Source organism: Sphaerodactylus townsendi, linkage group LG02 (genome assembly GCF_021028975.2).
Source record: "Sphaerodactylus townsendi isolate TG3544 linkage group LG02, MPM_Stown_v2.3, whole genome shotgun sequence".
Classification (NCBI taxonomy): domain Eukaryota; kingdom Metazoa; phylum Chordata; class Lepidosauria; order Squamata; family Sphaerodactylidae; genus Sphaerodactylus; species Sphaerodactylus townsendi.
The window spans coordinates 35506592-35528929 of record NC_059426.1 but is presented as its reverse complement, the minus strand read 5'-3'; the positions used below and the strand labels follow the sequence as shown (position 1 = coordinate 35528929).

General features: G+C 45.9%; 1 protein-coding gene across 1 annotated transcript in view; it reads right to left on the bottom strand.

The window, feature by feature from the left end:
* IFIH1 (interferon induced with helicase C domain 1) overlaps positions 1-14236 on the bottom strand; it is a 31774-nt gene extending 17538 nt beyond the window's left edge. The window contains exons 1-4 of the mRNA XM_048485332.1: positions 13521-14236; positions 10848-11004; positions 6676-6792; positions 3056-3139 (exon numbers count right to left, since the gene is read on the bottom strand). Coding sequence (XP_048341289.1) covers positions 3056-3139; positions 6676-6792; positions 10848-11004; positions 13521-13973 — 811 coding nt within the window. The 5' untranslated portion in view covers positions 13974-14236. The remainder of the gene's footprint in view (positions 1-3055; positions 3140-6675; positions 6793-10847; positions 11005-13520) is intronic.
* Between the last annotated feature and the right edge of the window lie 8102 nt (positions 14237-22338).

The following is a 22338-nucleotide window of genomic DNA, read 5'->3' as shown; positions in this document are numbered from 1 at the left end:
AACAGGACACTTTATTTCAAACTGCACATATAGCTGTCCTGCGCCGTCGTCCCAGCCGGTTCTGGGACCGTTCATGAGAACGGTTGGGTCGGCGTGGAGTACGCCGACCTGACCCCTTCCGCCTCCGTGCGGAAATGGCCAATGTTACTATAGGCTCTGAGACAGGGGTTCCCACTCTTTTTGAGCCTGCACACACATTTTGTATTCTGACATGGCATGGTGGATGCAGCAACAAAATGGCTGCTGTATGAGGTGGAGCCAGCTACAAAATGCATGCCACAGATTAAAGCAACATTTAAAAAATTTTGCACAGCCAATCAAAACTCCAGTAGTCAGTCAGTCAGAGGTCTTGCTGGGCAAAAGCCCTACCTGACCCCACCCAGTTCCTAAAGAAGGGTGCCAGAAATAAGGCCCCATTTTGGGGACCCCTGTTTTAAGGTGTCAATGGACCTTTGTCAATTTTTCTAAATTACTGGGCCACTTAGTTCAGTACTACTTACACCAGGGGTATTAATCTTGCAAAACAAAGAAGTAGGCAGTAAAAATATCAAAATGAAGTCCAAGATGTTTTCCAGAATCAAGATATTTTTGTATAGGGAAAATAAAGGCACGAGAGGGGGGCGGGGAGAGAATCAAATAAACCAAATGCATTTAAAAAGGACATGATATGAATTAAGAAGCATGAAAAGTCAATCGTCAAAATATTGTGACAGTTAGGGAGAGTAACAGCGCCGACTGGAATGGGTGAAAGACCTTCATCAATGAATATCTAATGCTGTTGAGTGTGTGTGTGTGTGTGTAGAATTTTCTGTCTGGTAAAACTGTCAATATCAGCCAATCGTAAACACCATAATTATTTGTAGATTGCATAAAGTGTGTTGTATTATTTTTTTCTGTAGATGCAAATTTATTAAAAGCCAACTAAATTAACAGAATGTAATGAAGCTTGCTGAAAATTATGGAAATCTCTTTGAGTTGAAGCTTGGGTTTCATTGGAGCTGCTAAAGAATGTTTCATTTAACTTCTACTTTCCACACAGAAACAACATTTGTCTTTTTCTTAATAGGAGGAAAGAGGATGTCGAGAGCCTTAAACGCCTTTAGTTTCTACTAGACAGGCACGGAGCTATTTGCACCCAGCCTTCTTTCTGACACAGAAGACCATGCAACCTCTGCTTAGTCCCAACACTATCCATTTCTCAATCTTTAAAGATGGCTACCCAACTGCACCCAATTTGGGGTTCCCATGCTCTGCTCGCAGGCAGGCCCTTTTTCCTGAAATGGAACTGTTTGGAGCAGCTTTAATGGGAGATTCTTGTCTTCCCTCTCTAGAAGCCGCTGATGGGGGGGGGGGGAGGGTTCACCTGTAGCAGTGGCATAGCAGCAGTGGCGTAGTGGCTAAGAGCAGTGGCTAAGAGCAGGTGTACTCTGATCTGGAGGAACTGGGTTTGATTCCCAGCTCTGCCACTTGAGTTGTGGAGGCTTATCTGTTGAATTCAGATTAGCCTGTGCACTCCCACACACGCCAGCTGGGTGACCTTGGGCTAGTCACAGTTCTTCTGAGCTCTCTCAGCCCCACCCACCTCACAGGGTGTTTGTTGTGAGGGGGGAAGGGCAAGGAGATTGTAAGTCCCTTTGAGTCTCCTAAAGGAGAGAAAGGGGGGATATAAATCCAAACTCTTCTACTCTTCTTAACAGCAGAACAACTCTGTTTCCTGTAATTTCTCTCAGCTTTAGGCCTTTGATTCCTACCCCATTTTAGATACATTATAGATAGAGTTGCCAACTCTGGGTTGGGAAATACCTGGAGGTTTTGGGGAGGGGAGGGACTTCAGTGCATAATGCCATGGAATCCACCTTCCAAAGTGGCCATTTTCTCCAGGTGAACTGATCTCTATTGCCTAGATATCAGTTGTAATCCCAGGTGATCTCCAGCCACCACCTAGACGTTGAATCCTCTCCACTGCAGGGCAGAGCAAAGACTTTTGGCAAAGTCAGAATGGAAGACAATAGCTTGGTAAGATGAAAGTGAGAACTAGCAGCCCAATCGGGGTGGGCGGGGGAGAATCTATTGTAAAATCAGCATAGGGCTGCACCGGCAGGGGTACCCATCTCGTGGGTGTAAGGGGCAAATATGCTGGCAGGCAGTGGCGTACCACCCATTGGGCAAAGTGGGCAGTTGCCCAAGGTGCAGAAATTTTTCGTCACATGAGGGCGCCTGATTTCTAAGCCCCGCCCACTCTGGCTAAGGCCTGCCCACTCTGTTCAGTGGCCCCCAAGCCACCAGAGGCAGAGCAGGAGGACAGGGAGCTCTGCCTCCGGTGAACTTGGGCTGCTGGGGCCGTCCGGGAAGGGTGACTGCTGCGGCCGGGCTGCTCCGCCCATGGGGGGCATCAAACTCAGGTTTTGCCCAGGGCGCCAGTTTGCCTAGGTACACCACTGCTGGCACTGTGCGGCTCTGCAGCCTAAACCTGGAAATCTGGGCTGCACTGCTGTCCATTGGCAACAAGATCTTGTGGCAGCAGAGGTGGGGGTGGTCTCGCGGTGTTTCTGAAGGTGGAGAAAATGCAGTCAGCTTCTGAAGGACTTTCAGCCTTGAAACGCTCCCCATGCAGTAACTCTGTTGCTTCAATGGAGCTTCTAGGCAAGAGGACTTTTTCTCTGTTTTCACCCTTTCTGTGCTGCTCAGACCCCTTCTGGAATCGGTAGGTCTGCGCCATTGCAGCACCATCCTCGGCAGCTGCACACTTCCCCCACCCCAATGGCTTGGGTTGAAAGTAACCAACATGTCTCACGAAGCAATCCCATGCAGAGCTATATGCTTCTAAGCCCACTGAGGTTGACTGGCTAGAAGACAGCAACTGTACTTGAGATGGCACTGTTAATTATTACTGTCACTGAACTTTCACACAACAAAAACACTGCTCTGTATTTGTTTTCCAACACTGGAGCTACGTGGTCCGATGCATAAGGCAGCTTTGATTCACTGCGCCTGGTGAACGTGTCCTTATAGATCTTATTTCATGCTTCCTAGAGTGTAACGAAGAAGGTCGTACCTGAATCACCGTTGACGAGGCCGACCTGTCCGAGGCTTTCAGTGGCATCACTGACACTTAGGTCTAGCAAGCTGACATCAGTCTCTAGAAGTCAAAACAGAGAAGCCCAGGTCACTCCACAACTTCCTAGGACAAATTGTTCTCTCCATCTCAGGGCCACATGGTACAATTTGACACAGCCCCACGTTGTTTTTCCATATAACCACCATTTCCTACTGAAGCAGAAGCAGCCTGTCAGGGGCAATGCCCAAAACAAATTACCTTATATACTCGCATATAAGTCTACTTTTTCAGCACGTTTTTGGCTGAAAAAGCCCCCCCTCGACTTATACGCGAGTGAGGGTCCCACTTAATTCTTGTGTGGCATTCCCCCTCTCCCATCTTTGCTCTCTCCTGCTTTCTTCTCAGCCTTCCCTCTTTCCGCTGCTTTCTCTGCCTCTGCTTCGCTCTCCTCTGCCTTCTTCTCTGCCTCCCCCCTTTCAGCCTCCTCCTCTGCTTCGCTCTCCTCTGCCTTCTTCTCTGCCTCCCCCCTTTCAGCCTCCTCCTCTGCTTCGCTCTCCTCTGCCTTCTTCTCTGCCTCCCCCCTTTCAGCCTCCTCCTCTGCTTCGCTCTCCTCTGCCTTCTTCTCTGCCTCCCCTCTTTCAGCCTCCTCCTCTGCTTCGCTCTCCTCTGCCTTCTTCTCTGCCTCCCCCCTTTCAGCCTCCTCCTCTGCTTCGCTCTCCTCTGCCTTCTTCTCTGCCTCCGCCCTTTCAGCCTCCTCCTCTGCCCAAGCTCTCCTCTGCCTTCTTCTCTGCCTCCCCCCTTTCAGCCTCCTCCTCTGCTTCGCTCTCCTCTGCCTTCTTCTCTGCCTCCGCCCTTTCAGCCTCCTCCTCTGCTTCGCTCTCCTCTGCCTTCTTCTCTGCCTCCCCCCTTTCAGCCGTTTTCTCTGCCTCTGCCTTCTTCTCGGCGGCTGCCAATCCTTGGCTGTCGGTGGGTGACAGCCAGTTGACCTGGGTGAGCTGGACAAGCTGCAGGATGGAGAGGTCGGTGGCAGAGACCTTGGGATTGGTGAGATGGGGGTTAGTGGAAGACCCCAAATAGTGCCTGACCGTATCTATTTTTATTTTTGTAATTTACCAGTAGCTGCTGCATTTCCCACCCTAGACTTATACTCAATAAGTTTTCCCAGTTTTTTGTGGTAAAATTAGGTGCCTCGACTTATATTCGGGTTGACTTATACACGAGTATATACGGTAAGAGGATTGTCACATGAACAAATGTGTACTTGCAGTGTTACTGTTACCAGCTCTGGGATGGCTCTCTTGTGCGCACAAGATGCAATCTCGGAAACGGTAACTGATCTAAAGCATTTTCTTAAGTGCCAGGTCCACTAATACTAACATGCAGAATTAAAGCCTGTATTGGAACTGTGCGTCCGAAAAAAGCTGAACGAAGAATAAAACTAAAAAAGCCGTTTTGGGGTTTTTTTCTGATTTTTTTTTTAAAAAGCAGTAATTTAAGGGAGCCAAAAAGCACAGAATTGGGGGTGGTGGTCAAATTTTGAAAACCCAATTAAAAAAAAAAGCTGAGAAAAAACCATTCTGGGGGTATGGCTTTTTTGAAAATGTCTGGGTCTTTTAAACCTGAACTCAAAAATACCAAAAAAAAAAAAAAGGGTACATAGTTCTAGCCTGTACATCTCAGTGTACTAAAAATGCCACTAGTCACTAATAAGAAAACCTTTGCCTAAAAAACAATTATGCTTTCCTAACAAGGAAGCTAAAGGATGCCACCTACTGGTCTGTGGCAAGCTTGCCTGGATAAAAGTTTCAGAAAACAAAAATCAAACGGAATATGCATTTGATGAAGCAGGCGCACTCTCTCAAAAGCTTACAGTAGAATGAATGAGGGTTTTTATCTTATTGGCTTCTGTTTATGGGTAGCTTTCATGGCGCTTGTGTCTAACGCTTTGTGTTTTAATATGGTGTTTTTTAATTGTAAGCTGCTCTTTCACCTCCCCCTTTCTCTTTAGACTCTTTAAGTTCATACTATTTTTCAAACTAGGATTTAGTGGAATGTAAGGTCTGTAGAACATTTCTCAGTGTTTGTGTGTCTGTACATGAGTCAAGCTCCACATTCAATTTGCTAATTCCCTTTGCAATTCTTCTTCTTAATAAATCTTTTAACTGTAAATCCATGCCTGTTTATTCTGAGAATCTGTACAGCCTTGGGGAATGTTAGATCAAAATTTTGGACCCTGGTATACATTAGGCAATACGATCCCAATAATATTTGCCCTAAGGTGTGTATAAGCTTCTGACCCCTTACAAGGAGGATGGTTTGATGGTGGAGGTATATGCAAATCAGGACCATTTCGGTAACAGTGGAGGTGAAGAAAAGTCAGGACCGGCTTTTTGGTTTAGTAAAGAGATACTAGCTCATTTCAGCTTCCCGAGCAAAAGAAAGTGTTGCTTCTGATATGGTTGTAGGGAGAAGCTGTTAAGCCCAGAAACATTAGGAAGATGAGCTAGACAGTCTGCTGGTACTAAGTGACTCAGAGCTCCCAATATTTTCTGTCCCATTCATAGAGATTTTGGATTTTATCGATGGTCCTTTCCCCACTTACCTTTGACCACCCTTTGCTGCATGCTGCTCTCAAGCTGTAGCTGACATCTCTTACCTGCCTTGAGCGTCCCCAGGGCGGGGATCATCAAAAGGCATAATTTTGAGGAAGCCAGGGATGCCAGCGTAGCTGAGCTGGCGAGAAAGCAGGCGAAGCTTGTTGTCGAAGAGCGGCTCGCGCTATCGCCGCCCTGTGAGTGGGGAGTGCCACCGGACCCGCGCACTACTTGAGGGGAGAGTAGCTGAGGGCTAAAGAATGTAAAGATGAGGGGAAAGGGCCCCCAAGAAGTCACTATGAAATATGCTGGTGGCTCCCCCCAGGTACTGTTTTGGGGGTAATCACTGCATTATGGTGATCATACAACAGGACACGGTGAAATGATGACCCTATCTGGAGGTGATGTCAGCTGATGATGCTGAGATGGATGCATCGCCAGAAGAGCACCTCAGGGTGTTCACTTTCCCCTTAATCATATTGGTCCTTAAGAGAGCTTGCAGCAAATAATTAAGAAGAAAATCCAGTTAAATGTAACAGCAAAGCGAAGCAAAGCAGGAGACAGAGATTCGTGAGAGCTAAAGGCACAGAACACAGTTAAAAGCTTTGGCTTCTGCAAAGGTCTCATTTAGCAAAGAACCAGAACAGGATAAAGGTCTGCCAAATATATCTGTGGAGAATATTCAACTAGGGTGTCACTACAGAAAAGCATGTGTCTCAGGAACACTGGTAATAAAACACTGGCCGATGACTGGGCAATCTTCAGTACATACTTGGAAATAACTTCCCTGACTTCCATAGGACTTATTCATAATCAGTGAATTTAAGATCACCGTCTCACCATGCCATTCTGAACAGAGTTACTCCCATTGACTTAGAAGGATGCAACCTGGTTTAGGACGGCACTGTTGATCTGCCGACTTCTTGGAAGCCTGCTAGAAACATGCCGCTCATCACTTGTAGTTTGTGAAGTCGGATCCAGACGCACCAAAGGATCCGTAAAAGAGATCTACTGAGAGAATACCTGAGAAATTGGAGGCCTCGCCGAGTGATTCTTCCAAGGTATTCTCCTCACGAGATGACCTATGCTCCTGATCACTTCCTTCCTTCAGCTCCTCCGCAGTTTCAGAATGGGGCAGCCCTTGCAGAAACAAATGAGAATGCTTAGCAGGTTCTTTTTCTTTATTCCAAAATAAACTGAAAATGCATTCAGCAAACTGCAAGACAATGGTTTTAACCTAAAACAATGGTTTTAACCTAAATTTGGCAAAAAGACACTCTTTAAGATACCCACATAAAGTGAACTATAGCAGTGAATGTCAAACTTCTTACGGACATCAGAGCACTATGATTTTGTTGCAGTGCAATCCACTCAAAGCATACAGGTTTGTAAAAGATTCTTACACTAGAGGAGAAGATGTCTGCTTGACAATTCCAACTCATGGCTTAGGGAAATTATATACCATCTTACTATTAGAATAGATCATAAAGTGTAATTTACAGGGGACAAGGATAAACGTGAGACCAAAAAACCTTATAAAATACAAAAACTAATTTTTTTTAACACACTGGGTGGAATCCAACCAGCTTTTCCACCAGTGCAAAAGGAGGAGAGGGGACTTTTTTGACCACTAAACATTTATGCTTGAGTTCATGGAATCTGCATAAACCAAAGTCATGTGGGACAAGGGCGGGAGTAAGAAAGCTAAGTGAAAAAGCTGACTGGATCCAATCCCTTAGTTGGCAGTGGTGCAATTATGACTACAGCTATGTGGGTTTTCCCACACAGTGTCCCACTGTGAGTGTCTCGTGGTGCCACTGGAACAATCTAGAACTGAACACACTTAAAACCGTAGAAATGGTGGTAGATTTCAGGAGAAACCCTCCCATCCTACCTCCTCTCACAATACTAGACAACACAGTATCAACAGTAGAGACCTTTAAATTTCTAGGCTCCATCATATCTCATGACCTAAAATGGACACCTAATATCAAAAATGTCATGAAAAAAGCACAACAAAGAATGTTCTTTCTGCGCCAACTCAGGAAGCTCAAACTGCCCAAGGAGCTGCTGATACAGTTCTACAGAGGAATCATTGAGTCTTTTATCTGCACCTCTATAACTATGTGGTTTGGTTTCTGCAACCCAACAAGATCATCTCAAGACTTCAGAGGGAATAATCAGAACTGCAGAAAAAACAATTTGCTGCTAACCTGCCTTCCATTGAGGACCTGTATACTGCACGGGTCAAAAGGGGCTCTGAAAAAATATTTACTGACACCGCATCCTGGACATAAACTGTTTCAACTCTTACCCTCTAAACGTCGCTACAGAGCACTGCACACCAAGACAACTAGACATAAGAACAGTTTTTTCCCGAATGCCATCACTCTGTTAAATAAATAATTCCCTCGATAATGTCAAACTATTTATTATATATTTATTATATAATTACTGCACTACTTTTTTCATCATTCCTATTACCCATCTCCTCCCAATTATGACTGTATGACTATAGCCTGTGCTGACATTTCATTTTATTTTATGATTTTACATTTTATGTTTTTATTACTATTGATTGTTTCCTGATTGCTTACTAGACCTATATGACAATCATTAAGTGCTGTACCTTATGATTCTTGACAAATGTATTTTCTTTTATGTACACTGAGAGCATATGCACCGGAGACAAATTCCTTGTGTGTCCAATCACACTTGGCCAATAAAGATTCTATTCTATTCTATTCTAAAAATGGCACCAAAGGAAGGTTTGAAGCCCCTTTTCCATCTGTGCTACCGTCCTGATCCTAACTCAATGCCACACACCCACAGGATTTGAGGAGAACCTGCAATTCACATGTGACTGCATCAGAGGCGTACCGACAATAAATGGCGCCCAGGGCAACCCTCCCCCCGCCCCACTTACCACAGCCAGCGGAGGAGGGTGGCAGCGGTCCCAGGCAGCCTGGCAGGGCCGGGCTGAGGGGCACCTGGTGGGCCCACAGCAGGCTCCCGGCCCGGCACACCTCTCCGTGGGAGGGGCGATTTTGAACCCCCCCATGTGATCTAGTGGGTGGTGCCCAGGGTCGATTGACACCGCCCCCCCCCCCCCAAGTCCCTCTGACAAATACGCCCCTGGACTGCATTATATCTGCCCAAGGTAGGGACTCCACAACCTACTAGTGCAAGTGCAACTCTGCAATGTATGAAGGGTTGGAGGGAAAGTCCAAGGTATCAGAGCCTGCCTTTTCATCGAAAGAGACGGTCGCTTAGGGCATAATTGCTTAGAGTGGCTAAACTTGTTGAAGTGGGACCCACCTCTAAACTTACAATACTTTTCAGGACCCTCTTGGATAGCAACTCCACCCTACTTTCTCCCTTCCCAACACACAGCAATCTCACAACAGTTAACAGTGAGCAGGTTTGTATCTGATTTCTCATGTTTAGTATTTATACATATGTAATAATACAGAGCAGCCAGCTGCTTTTTATGATCATTTAATGACCACTTTTCAAGGCATTCATGGCCACTCTTTAGAAGCAAATCTTCCAGAGTCTCCTCCCCCAATTCTCGCTGCTTTTTCTTTCTTCTGACCTTTCACCCCACCTGTAAGAGAGTCGAAACTCACTTTTAGGTACCAACCCAAAACCTGAGAACCACTGTATTGCTTACAGCACCATCCAATGCAGATATTCCAGTCAGAGCCCACTGATTTCAACTGGCTTAATTGGGAATAATAATGTATAGGATTGCTGTAACAGACTTGCCCCACCCTGAAGGGCTGGTGTGAAGCAGGCCTGCTTAAAGAGGCCTGGGTGACAGTCAAAGTAAGGCAGCAGGTCCTAATTTAAATAAAAGCCAGGTGATTGGTCGATGGAAGGCACTGTTGCCCCTGGCCACTGTAAGGGGGCACTAAAACACTGCTAGATAAACAGAAAGACAGAGAGAGCCTGTCAGAGAGTTATGTGGGGAGAATTCTGAAGATAACAGCTTGTGTTCAGTTGAGAGCAGAGTCTGTGGAGTGAAGTCTCTCAGCTCTGTCTCTGGTGTAAAGGAATTCTGGTCCAGCTCAGAGAGCTGGCAGGATTCTGGTGACTCTCCTCAAGCGAAGGAAGCTTGTGAGAGGAAGGAAGGCACTGGCTTTTTGGTGCAGAGTGAAGCGCCGGCCAGAGGCTTGTCAGTAGACACTGACCAGACCTAGGGGTCTGTCCTGCCCCTGTACAACACCAGTCTGGGAAAAGCCCGTTCCAGAGGCAGTGAGGCCAGTTTGGGAGTAGAGTGAGAGAGGGAGGCTTTGTGTGCCAGGATCTCACAGGGCACAGACTGGGTGTGTGTGTATTCAGTGGGTTGTGGATCAGAAAGGACTAGTGTCTGTCTGTGAGGAAAAGCAAAGTGTATAAAAGCCAAGTCACTTCTGAAGAGACACCTGAGTGTCTGAGCGTGTGTCTGTGTATGTGTGTGAAACCTAAATAACAACTGAAGCTCTGTAACTTTTAAGTGAAAAGAACCACTCTAAAACCATCAAGCGTTAGTAACTCTCTGAGCCAGTTTCTTTTGTGTTTAAAATAAATATCATTTGTTGTGTTCAAGTTACCCTCCTGCCAGCCTGCATTTGTGTGAGAGCTTGAAGAGTGCCTGTTTGTGTGGCTAGAATCCCACCCAATTTTGAGTTCCCTCCATTTTTGTATATGGGACTCTGAAGGACATTCCCCTCAGACCAAGAGCAAATGTGAGGTGGGATCCTTTATATATTTGGCGGCCAGAGGCCAGTTTTGGGACTCCTAGTTCCTACTCTTTTATGGTGGCAGCAGAGTAAAAAGAAGATCCCTGAACACTAGCCTGGGATATTTTGGGTGGCAAAGGAAACCCCACTGGTCAGTTTAGTGGGAACCTTGATTGTAGGCCACAAGTTCCTGTTACAATTGGTGGCTAGTGGTGGGATAATATCTCTCCCTCACTTGAATATAAGCGACCCCGTTACAATTGCCCTGTTAGATTAGATGCAAATGGGAGGGAGCAGAGAGGGTCTGCAACCATAATAATTATAAAGAGAGTCAGAACCTTCAGATCAGTGGCTATGTGGGGTGCGGAGGGTCACATGACAGCCAGGATTGTCTGGCCCAACCCACAAAACAAAGGAGAATCAAACACCGAAAGAATTGCCAGGTTTAATTGTTTGTAAAAATCTAGTTACCATTTTTGGGCCCAGTTAGTTCATCTGCAACACCTTCATGTCCAGAACTACGCAAGGCCTCCAGAAACGGAGACAACCAATCCTTCTTCCGCACGACCCTGCTCAGCAATTCCCTTACAGCCGCATGATTTCCTTGAAAATTATCTTGAGCTCTCACCTATTTAAAAGAGAGAGGGGAAAGAAAGGGCAGGAAAACTTAAAACTCTGCACATCACACAATCAAAATCCCCATCAACCAGAAGAGCCACATCACTCTGCGCACCATCCCCAAACCATCAATAATACATAACGTAACGCTTTTGACCACCAGAATTCCTCTGAGCATACATGACTGTCTCGCCCCACTACTAACAAAAGTTAGCCAGCCTCTTTAACTAGCCCAATCCCTCACAATAGGGCTTGCAAATCAGTTGTTCAGACATGAAACACCATGCAAGCTTTCAAGTTATCCAGAAATCTATTAAAATCTATTAAAATTAAAATAGATTTAAAATCTATTTAAAAACATTATTTTTTAATTTTTTTTAAAGTGTTAAAAGTTTCCTTGACTTTTACTGTAGCTCTGCAGAAGGAGTGGTTAGAACCTTTTTCAGTGCCAAGGAATTTTGTCTTATGGGCTAGTCTTCAACGGTACCATGCACCATTTCACTAGATGCATATGTACAACCAGAATCCCTACAGATATAATCACCTTGGGCGAGTTGCATCAGGTTTTTAAAATGAAACTGTTTGTTTTACCTTGGATCCATCTAAGGCCTCACCCCCCCCCCCCAAATTAGTTTTGGTTTACTGATTGGGATGCAATTTTTAAACTTTTAGTTGAAAGATTTTTGGCTGCCGTCTATGTTTTAACATATTTAATTGCATTTGATGTATCTATTGTATGTTTCATGGTTTTATATGTTGAAAAGTGCCCAGAGCCTGCGAGAGGTAGGGCAATATATAAACTAAAATAATAGTAATAGCAGCAATGTGAAATTATTTCTAAAGCAAATGCCCACTTTCCTGGAATGTGAGGTAGCTGCAAGAGGAACGGTGCTCACCACAACCACAGGTGATACCCAAGCCACTGAAGATCATTGGCTTAAAAAAATAAAGTTCAGTCTAATGGCTCCACATGGTAATGTACATTGCTTCTATTTTTGCAGTTAGGAATGGAAGACGAAATATAATTCCCAGGGAGGCTATCAAGTGAGTGCAACAGGTCAGACTGGAGAACTTCTGCCATTGCTGGAAACTAACATTACATCACCGAAGATCACACTGGCCCTAGAAGGAATGTGTTCACCCAGGAGACATATTACTCCTGATGTCAACCCTATATCAGCTGGGCACAGAAAGCACATATCTGCACAGGTGATGGATGGACAAACTCCACCAATAGCATCACTTCACCTGTTTCACACCCCGTCCATCCACAGTGGACTAGTAGTGTAATGTGGTGGTTAGAGAGCTAGACAAGATTTGGGTTCGAGTCTCTTCTGAATCATGATGCTTACTCTTTCTCACTCAACCTAATATACCTCACAGGTTTGTTGTGAGAACAAAATGGAGGAGGAGGGAGCACTGGACTCTACCTTGAATTCCTTGGAGGAGTAGAAGAACAACAATGTGATAAGATAGGGATGCTGTCAAGAAAAGTCCAGTCCATTCTCCATTTATTCCAGCAGAACATGGGGGAATGGAGGAACCTCAGAAGGATATAATTCTGGAGCGGTCCATCCTCCAGAACCATCATTTTCTTCATCAGAACTTGGGAGATTGGAGGGGCCTCAGAAGGATAAGGATCACCCCAGAATTACATCCTTCCGAGGTCCCTCCATTCCCCCAAGGCCTCCCCAGGAATTTCCCAACTTGGAGCTGACAACCCTCCTTACTAAAACCTTATTCAGTGGTTCTATTGTGCACTATTTCACAACTTCCTTTTGTGTTTTTAAACTTTCATGTCCAACACCTTAGACACATAGTGACAAATATACATCCCCCCGTTTCCCCGAAAATAAGCCCTAGTATGATTTTTTGGGGATTTTTGGAGGATGCTTGAAATATAAGCCCTACTCCAAAAATAAGCCCCAGTTACAGATTTCCCGGTGCAGCTGATCATGTGGAGGGCACAGAATCATGGGGGAAAAAATAAGACATCCCCTGAAAATAAGGCCTATTGCATAGGTGTCAAACTCGCGGCCCTCCAGATGTTATGGACTACAGTTCCCATCATCCCCTGCCAGCTGGCAGGGGATGATGGGAACTGTAGTCCATAACATCTGGAGGGCCGCGAGTTTGACACCTGTGCCCTAATGCATCTTTGGAGTAAAAATTAATATAAGACCCTGTCTTATTTTCGAAAAACATGGTACCTAAGTAACTGAAATGGCCCTTAAAGCCAAACTGGAGAGAATCTCTGAACGAATAGTGGCCCCAATCATCTGCCAGGTAGCCTATCTGAGGTAGGGCTGCCAAGTCCCCCTGGCCACCAAGGAGGGGATAGTGGGGTTGGGGGCGCCTGATCTGAGGACAGGGATCTGGAGATGTGAAGAGGACAGGGGGCTCGACAGGGAGGGTTACAATGTCGTATTGCCCCCTACTCCAAAGCATCCATTTTCAACTGTAATGGAGATGGGGGAAGGGATTCCCAGGTCCCACCTCCGGCGCCCCTAGTCCGAGGAGACCTACCCTCTCCACGTCCTCGGGTTGGAAGAAGTTATTTGTAAAGTGGTCTGCAACCTGCACGGCCCTGAGTTTCTCCACCAAGCTGCCCATCAAGGCCTCCAGCAGGAAGGCGCCTGCCTCGAGGTCGGCCTCCAGGGAGGGCGAGGGCAGCTCGTTCAGGCTGGGCTCCAGGTAGGCGGCGGCCTGGAAGCCCCCTCCCCGCACGGCGTCGCAGAACTCCTGGCACAGGCCCTGCCGGCGGGGTGCCTCGTCCTCCAGGGCGCGCAGCAGGACCTCTGCGGCGGCGATCTCGCCGTCGTTGCGGAGGACCGCCCGGACACCCTCCTTGCCCTCGGCGCTCAGGGAGGGCATGAGGTCCAGCACGCGCGTCACCTGCAGCCCCCGGCTGATCTTCGTCCTGAAGCACCAGACCAGGTAGAGGATGCACTCGTCGCGGGAAGGGGCCGCCGCTTCCATGTTGCGCTCCTCTTGGGCACGGTCAGGCGCGCCCTACAAGAAGGAAGAGAGGAAAGCCCCGGACGGGGATCTTTGCAGGGACGGTCTCGCCCTGCTGCTGCCGCCGCCGCTGCTTCACCTCCTGCTCCTGCTCCCGATCGCCGATCCCTTCTCTCTGCTCAACGGGAAACGAAACAAGGCTCCGAAAGCGCTTTCCGGAGTGCCTTCCTGGAAGCCGGGCTGTGGAGCTGCCTCCTTCGCCACTGGCCCGGCGGCTCCGCTGTGCGCTTTTTAAAACCTCCCGGCAGTTTCAGTTTCTATTCCTGGCCAGGCGGTCGGTTTCTAAACGTAACGGGCGCCGAGCCAACTTCTCCTGGAGTGCTCTGGATTTTCTTGTAGCAAACGATATGGGACAGCTGGCCTCGACCTGGTTTGCTACCATTTGGCACCGGCGGGAGGTGTTGCAGACACTCGACTCGACTTTGGGTGCAAAGCACAGCCTTTTCGCACAAGCGTGCCTTCCTTCGCCTTGCCTTTGGAACCCAAGTCCTAGAAATCTCCTAAGCCAGAGTGGGCAGCCCTAAGAAAGCATTCGGTACAAATGCTGTTGAAAAGGTTATTTCTGAACAGGAGAAGGGAGGAAGAGCTTGCCAAATTGAATGCTGTCTTGAACCATGGGGGTGGGAAGGACAGTTGTGCCAACTTTGTGTGTGTGTGTAAAGTGCCCTCAAGTTGTAGCAAACTTATGGCGACCTCATTCAAGGCGACCCCTTTCAAGTTGAGTGTGAAACAGGTGGTTTGCCGTTTCCTTCCTCAGCAGAATCTTCATTGGAAGTCATCCGAGGAATCCGAGGAACTAGCGAAGATAGTGTGGTAGACAAGGAAGAAGTTCTGGCAGCCATTGATAAACTAAATGTTACCAAATCCCCTGGCCCAGATTGCATTCACCCAAGAGTTCTTAAAGAGCTCAAGCATGAAATTGCTGATCTTCTCACTTTAATATGCAATTTATCCCTCAAATCAGGCTCCATCCCTGAAGACTGGAAGATGGCCAATGTCACACCAATCTTTAAGAAAGGATCTAGGGGGGACCCGGGAAATTACAGGCCAGTCAGTTTAACATCTGTTCCTGGTAAATTAGTAGAATCTATCATTAAAGATAAAATTATAAAACATGTAGAAAAGCAAGACCTGCTGAGAAAGAGTCAGCATGGCTTTTGCAGAGAGGCAAATCCTGGGTCTTACAAACTTACTAGAGAGTTCTTTGAGGGGTGTAAACAGGCATGTGGACAGGGTGAACCGGTGGACATTGTCTACTTGGATTTCCAAAAAAGGCTTTTGACAAAGTTCCTCACCAGAGACTTCTGTTGAGAAAACTCAGCAATGAAGGAATAAGAGGGGAAGTCCTCCTATGGATTAAAACTGGTTGAGAAACAGGAAACAAAGAGTGGGTGTAAATGGGAAGTTCTCAGCCAATGGAGAGATGTCGGGAGTGTGTGTCCCCTAAGGATCCGCTTTTGGGACCAGTGCTCTTTAACCTATTCATAAAATGACTCTGGAAGTAGGGGTGGGTAGCGTGGTGGCCAAGTTTGCAGATGATACCTAAAATTATGTAGGGTGGTGAGAACCACAAAGGATTGTGAAGAGCTCCAAGCGGACCTTGATAAATTAGGTGAGTGGGCTCCAGAAATGGCAAATGCAGTTCAATGTAGCAAAATGTAAAGTGATGCACATAGGGGCAAAAAATCCAAACTTCACATACACGCTACAGGGATCAGTGCTATCAGTCACAGACCAGGAAAGAGGATTTAGGCGTCTTAGTTGATAGTTCCATGGGAATGTCAACTCAAGGCATGGCAGCTGTGAAAAAGGCAAGAGCTCTATGCTGGGGATCATTAGAAAAGGAATTGATAATAAAACTGCAAAGATTGTCATGCCCTTATATAAAGCAGTGGTGCGACCGCACTTGGAGTACTGTGACCAGTTCTGGTCGCCGCATCTCAAACAGGATATTGAGGAGATAGAAAAAAAGTGCAGAGAAGGGGCAACAAAAAAAGTTGATGATTGAGGGACTGGAGCACCTTCCTATGAGGGAGAAGGCTGCAGCGTTTGGGACTCTTTAGTTTGGAGAGGAGGCGGCTGAGGGGATATGGATTGAAGTCTACAAAATTCATGCATGGGGTAGAAATATGTTGACAGAGAGACATTTTTCTCTCTCTTTCTCACAATACTAGAACCAGGGACATTCATTAGAAAAATGCTGGGGAAGGAATTAGGACTAATAAAAAAAAGAAACACTTCTTCACGCAACGTGTGATTGGTGTTTGGAATATGCTGCCACAGGAGGTGGTGATGGCCACTAACCTGGATAGCTTTAAAAGGGGCTTGGACAGATTTATGGAGGAGAAGTTGATTTATGGCTACCAATCTTGATCCTCTTTGATCTGAGATTGCAAATGCCTTAACAGACCAGGTGATCGGGAGCAACAGCCGCAGAAGGCCATTGCGTTGACATCCTACATGTGAGCTCCCAAAGGCACCTGGTGGGCCACTGCGAGTAGCAGAGATCTGGACTAGATGGACTTTGGTCTGATCCAGCTGGCTTGTTCTTATATTCTTATATTCTTATCTATCTGTCTGTCTGTCTATATGACCAATGTCATATACATATCGTGCTTAATATGATCACAAATAACATACTATGCCAGCTTTCCTCCTTGTGCCATCTTTAGCTCACTTAGTCTTAGATCCTCCCATGCTAAGTAGCATTTCAGGCAACAAGTGCTCTCCAGCAGTTCTGGTTTTGGGTGACACCTGCCCTCAGCCTCTTTCTGTGTAGTGTTCAGTGTCTTCAGGTCTTGCTTGAATGTTCTCCTCTAGGTGTTTCAAGGGCGTCCTCGTCGTTTGGCATCAGCAGGTATCCACCTCATTGCCATATTTGGGATCCAGCTGTTCTCCATCCGAAGGACACGGCCCGCTAATCATAGTCTTCTATGTGCACCGATGGTATGAAGTTTGCACAAGCGGCTCCTTCAAAGCACCTTTTCATGGGTGATGTGGTCATAATATTGGATCTTCAGGATATGGTGAAGGCACTTCTGTTGCAAGACGTCAAGCCTGCAGTTGATACTAGTTGATGTCCTCCGGTACTTGCTAGCATAAATGGCTGTTGGGATCTCAATGGAGATGAATGGATGGAGCTTGATCTTTAGGGCAATGACTGATGAGCACCAGATATTTTCATTCTCCGAAAAGCAGTTGCAGCCTTTCCAGTGCGGCACCTGACATCTGCCCCTGCATCTCCATTCAGGGAGATAACACTGCCCTGATAGGTGAACCTCTCCACCTTCTCTATCTGCTGTGATCCAATTATGATTCCTGTGTTTGGGCTATGGAGCTAATATACATGATCTTTGATTTATCAGTGCTTATCCTGAGTCCAATTTTGCCCACTTCTGTAAAATATAGTGGTTCAGGTACTGCCTATTCAATTTTGGTTAAGGTACTATATAGCCCAGTCCCCAACCTGCTTTCTTGAAACAAATCCCCAGTTCAGTGGGACTTATTTCACAGTAGGTGAGCCCAAATTGCAGGTGGGGTTGCCAGCCTCTATGTGGTTGATTTGAAGAAGAAGAGTTAGAATTTATATTCCCCCTTTCTTTCCTGTAAGGGGACTCAAAGGGGCTTACAATCTCCTTGCCCTTCTCCCCTCACAACAAACACCCTGTGAGGTGAGGTGAGGTGGGTGGGGCTGAGAGAATTCAGAAGAACTGTGACTAGCTCAAGGTCACTCAGCTGGCGTGTGTTGGAATGTACAGGCCAATCTGAATTCCCCAGATAAGCCTCCACAGCTCAGATGGCAGAGTGGGGAATCAAACCTGGTTCCTCCAGATTAGAGTACACCTGCTCTTAACCACTATGCCACTAACCACTTAGTGCACCCCACAAAGTGGAATTACTCCATTGGTTTCATTTCAGGGTTAGAAAAATAATTAGAAAACGTAGCATGTAAATACAAATGAAAATTGGCAATTAAATCAGTACAGCAGCTCTCACGGTTAAAGAAAGCCTTGCACCGTTTGGAGTAAGTTCAAAGATGTATTATGGTTGACATTAGATAGCCACTTAACCTTTCCCAACAGATTGTTTGACCAAGGAAATTTCAATCCCAAAGAAAACAAAGCCAAGATTTCAAGAATTTGTTATGAATGGCGTTAGGTTGTCCACATTATATTAAGCTGTGGTGGCTGGAGCTCTCCTGCTACTACAACTGATCTCCTGGCGATAGAGAACAATTCATCTGGAGATAATAGCTGCTTTGTAAGGTTGGCTGAATGGCATTGAACCCTACCCACATTCCTCTCCTCCCCAAACCCTGGCTTCCTCAGGGTCTGTTCTGTGAAAACCTCAAGGTGTTTTCCAACACAGCCGGCAACCCTAGTTGCAGTCAACGTTCCCACAAAATGTTTTGCCAACACACCAGAAAGGAAACCAAACGGGATTTTAAATACATTTTAAACTATAGCTTTCTGTTTTTCTCCAGATCATCAGTTTCATTTTTCTACGTGCAGTTTAGTTTCATTTCATAATGCCTCATGTTAGCTTCCTCCTTCCATTAAAAAATGCTAGTTCCAGTGCTATTTAATGTTCAGCCAAGGGAACATAATTAGCCATTATATCCCATTTATAAAAACATAACTTGAACATTTACATTTAAAGATTCACAATCAACAACACATTTATCTTCATTTAAACCACAAATTGGCCAGATTCATGGCTTTGCCCGGAATGCAGTTTATGAATCTTTATACGTCGTCTTTATGAATCATGTGACACTATTTCAGTCTTTTGTATTTCAAATGCCAGAGGGTCACTGATTTGCTTTTTTTTTTTAAATTAAAAAGTATAAAACATCAACATATTTAATTCTCACCATGGTCAGATCTATGAATACTTAAATCCAGAGGCTGGAGCCATGAACAGAGAAGGTTAAGAGTGGCTCAGATTTGGAGACAGGTTTGATTCCCCACTCTTCCACATGAGCAATGGACTGCAATCCGGTGAACTGGGTTTGATTTCCTGCTCTTCTGCATGAAGCCTGCTGAGCGACCTTGGGCTAGTCACAATTCTCTTGCCCCCACCTACCTCACAAGATGTCTGTGGTGGGTGAGGAAAGGAAGGCATTTTGCAAGCCACGGTTGAGACTCCTTAAAGGTAGAGAAAAGTAGGGTGTAAAAAACAAACTCTTTTCATCTTCTTACAGCTCAATCCAGATGCGGGGGCTGAACTCCACAGCATCCAACCCACTTTCGGACACTGCTTCCAGAGTTGGCCTAATGTTGAGGCTGATGCAACTGAGGGCATTCCTGGAGGCCAACATTTGTTGACTCCTCCTGGACTTTGACCCTGGGAAAGTTGGTGGCATAATTCCATTGTCCCATTTCAGACTTAGGGTAGCGTAACTTTATTTTCCCAAATGGAGGGCTTTCAGGTGGCTGAGGATTCTCCAGCTTCTCCTGCCTTCCCACACCACCTGGAAGCCCTCTGGAGGTGGTGCAGCAGCACTGTCCCTGGCTACCTCACCAACAGAATTGGGCTGTTATTCATCAACAATCCTGAGAAAAGCTTCAAGTTTGTAGGAAATAGTGATGTCTAAAAATTTAAATTGGGAGGGGGGATTAATCCTCCCAAACCTAACTGAAGTAGTGCCTGTATCTTTAAGAAGTGGAGGCTCTCGGTGGCTGTTGCTAGACAGCCATTGCAGTATTGCCAGCCATGGGTTTCTGTCAGTAAAAGGCAGGAGTTGGTGACAGGGCCATTTCAGCCTTTGATGGAGGACTCATTGGGGCCAAGCCCAGCAGCAACCATTACGTGTCTTGACTTCCATGACTCAACCAGGTCCAACTGCTTGCCACTGTTCAACAGCAGCCACCCATGAAAGCCAGTTTGGGACAGGGGTTAGAATTTCAGACCAGGACCCGGGATACCTAGTTGGGCTGTACATCCAGATAAAACTGAACTGAAAATAACTCCCCAAAAGCCATTTCAGCTTTATTTTATTCCCCTCCTCTCCTCCCCAATGATGGCAATTTAAGGGGGTTGGCTAGAGGGTGCTGAAAAATGCCATTTTTTCTGGCATTTTAGGGGCCACTTTGGCCCTGCCCCCTTTAAAAATGGGGAGAACCCCTCTCCCGCTCCTGAGCTGAAGGCTGCCTCAGAAGTCCACATGGGCTTGGAGGTGGCAGGCAGCAAAGAACTGAAAGTTGGGCTTAGCCCAACGGGGCCCAGCTTTTATCTTGGTGCCACTGCCTCCAAAAACCGCATTTAATTTCAGAGACGGTGCAGGAGTGGTGGAGCAGAATGCTGAACTTTGCTACTCAGACTTTTTCATAATCAGGGTGAAAAGCCGCCGCCCCCCCAATTCATATGGTTTGGCTTTTTTTTTAAAAAAAAATCCGGGTCTTTTAACACACACCCCTCAAATGGTACACACCCTGAATACCTAGGTTTGCATCCTGAGCCTCCCCTAGCAGAGGAACTGGGCAAGTGACCTGCACCAATCAGGTGGATCTAACCTGGCCAGCAGCTGGAAATGCAGAGTTTTCCATAAGAGGCTGCCAGGGGAAAGTAGGGAAAAGTAAGTTGACTGCTGGGTGGGAAGGAGAGAAGGAAGCAGAAGGAGTCTATTGCTTTACAGGAAGGGAAAGAGGAAATAGTATACAGTATAATGGTTTTAGACAAACCTAAGCATGTATTCTTCCTAAGGCCTTAAGAAATTGCTTTTAGAATCAGTCCAAAGGTCATCTAGCCCTTGAAAGAATTGCAAGGACCACTACATGATCTCCCAGGAATTGGTCAGTGGCACAAGTTTTCCTTCTGCCTATATATATTTTATATTTTCTGCTATGGTTTACCTTCTTCTATTTTAATTTAATTGCTGGGACCTGTTCACTTCTCATATTCAAACCATTTTAATGTATCCAGCAATTACTGAATCACTTAATTATACCTGCAGCATGTCCTCAATTTGTAGGATTCAAAAAACAAACAGATAGAAAAAAAACAAAAACCCCAAGCAGATAGTAACACACTTCTCTCTGTGATACACCTTTGAAGATGCCGGTCACAGATGCAGGCGAAACGTTGAGACCAAGATCCACCAGACCACAGCCACACAGCTGGAAAACTCACAACAACCAGTTGAATCCAGCCCTGAAAGCCTTTGTCAATACGTTTAAGATGTGTCTTTATTATGTATGCTTTTTAATATGCTAACAAGCTTTATGGCCCTGATGACAGTAGAAAGACAGAGTAAAAATACTGTAAATAATCTGTGTAGGATAGAAGAACCATATACACTGCTCTAAATTCCTTGGAGAAAGGATGGGCTAAAAATATAAAAGGTCTATTGCCAATGGGATAATAAAGATGCAAGCTGTTGCTGTAACAAATGATGGTATACTTTTGAATTCTTTCTTCGCTATATTCTTTTAAATCAACACCTGTAATTATTATCTTTTTGTGGGGCTGGGATACTGGTGCACCAGGTCTTGACCTCTGGAGTTCTGCAAGGTTTTATTTTGACCCCAATGTTTTCCAATATCTGTGTAAAGTTGCTGAGATGGAGTTGAGCTGGGCTGTCACCATGGATGACAATCAGATTGATCTCATGCTTCCAACAGATCCTAGGGAGGATGTGGAAACCAAACAGGTGCCTGGAGACAGTTTTTGGAGGGATGAGGGTTATCAAAGTGAAATTTAATCCTGACAAAACAGAGGTGCTACTAGTGAGGGGAAGGTTTGACCAAGGAATGGGGAGACCAAGGAAAGGCCAGGCTACTTCTATTCAGATGCCCTCACCTATTGACCTTGCTATCTTCATTGTTACTCACATGCCAGGCTATTTCTATTCAGATGTTCTCACCTATTGACCTTGCTATCTTCATTGTTACTCACAGGTATATATACTCCACTTGCTTTCCTTTCCTACTATCAGATCCTCTGAAGATGCCAGCCACAGATGCAAGCGAAACGTCAGGAGAGAATGCTGGTAGAACACGACCATACAGTCCAGAAACCACACAGCACCCCAGTGATTCCGGCCGTGAAAGCCTTCGACAATACAATGGGGAGACATCCTGTTCTAAATATTACTGCACTCCCCCTAGGGGAGCAGGTTCATAGCCTGTGGGTCCTGTTGAATCCAGATCTCCTTTTGGATAAATAGGTGGTCAGGAGCACCTTTCACCAGTTTTAGCTAGTGAGCCAGCTGAAGCCTTCCTGGGCTGGAAAGACCATGCCACTGTGGTGCATACCCTTGGCAACATCTAGATTAGATTACTGCAGTGCACTCTGTGTGGGCCTGCCCCTGATTGCCCAGAAGCTG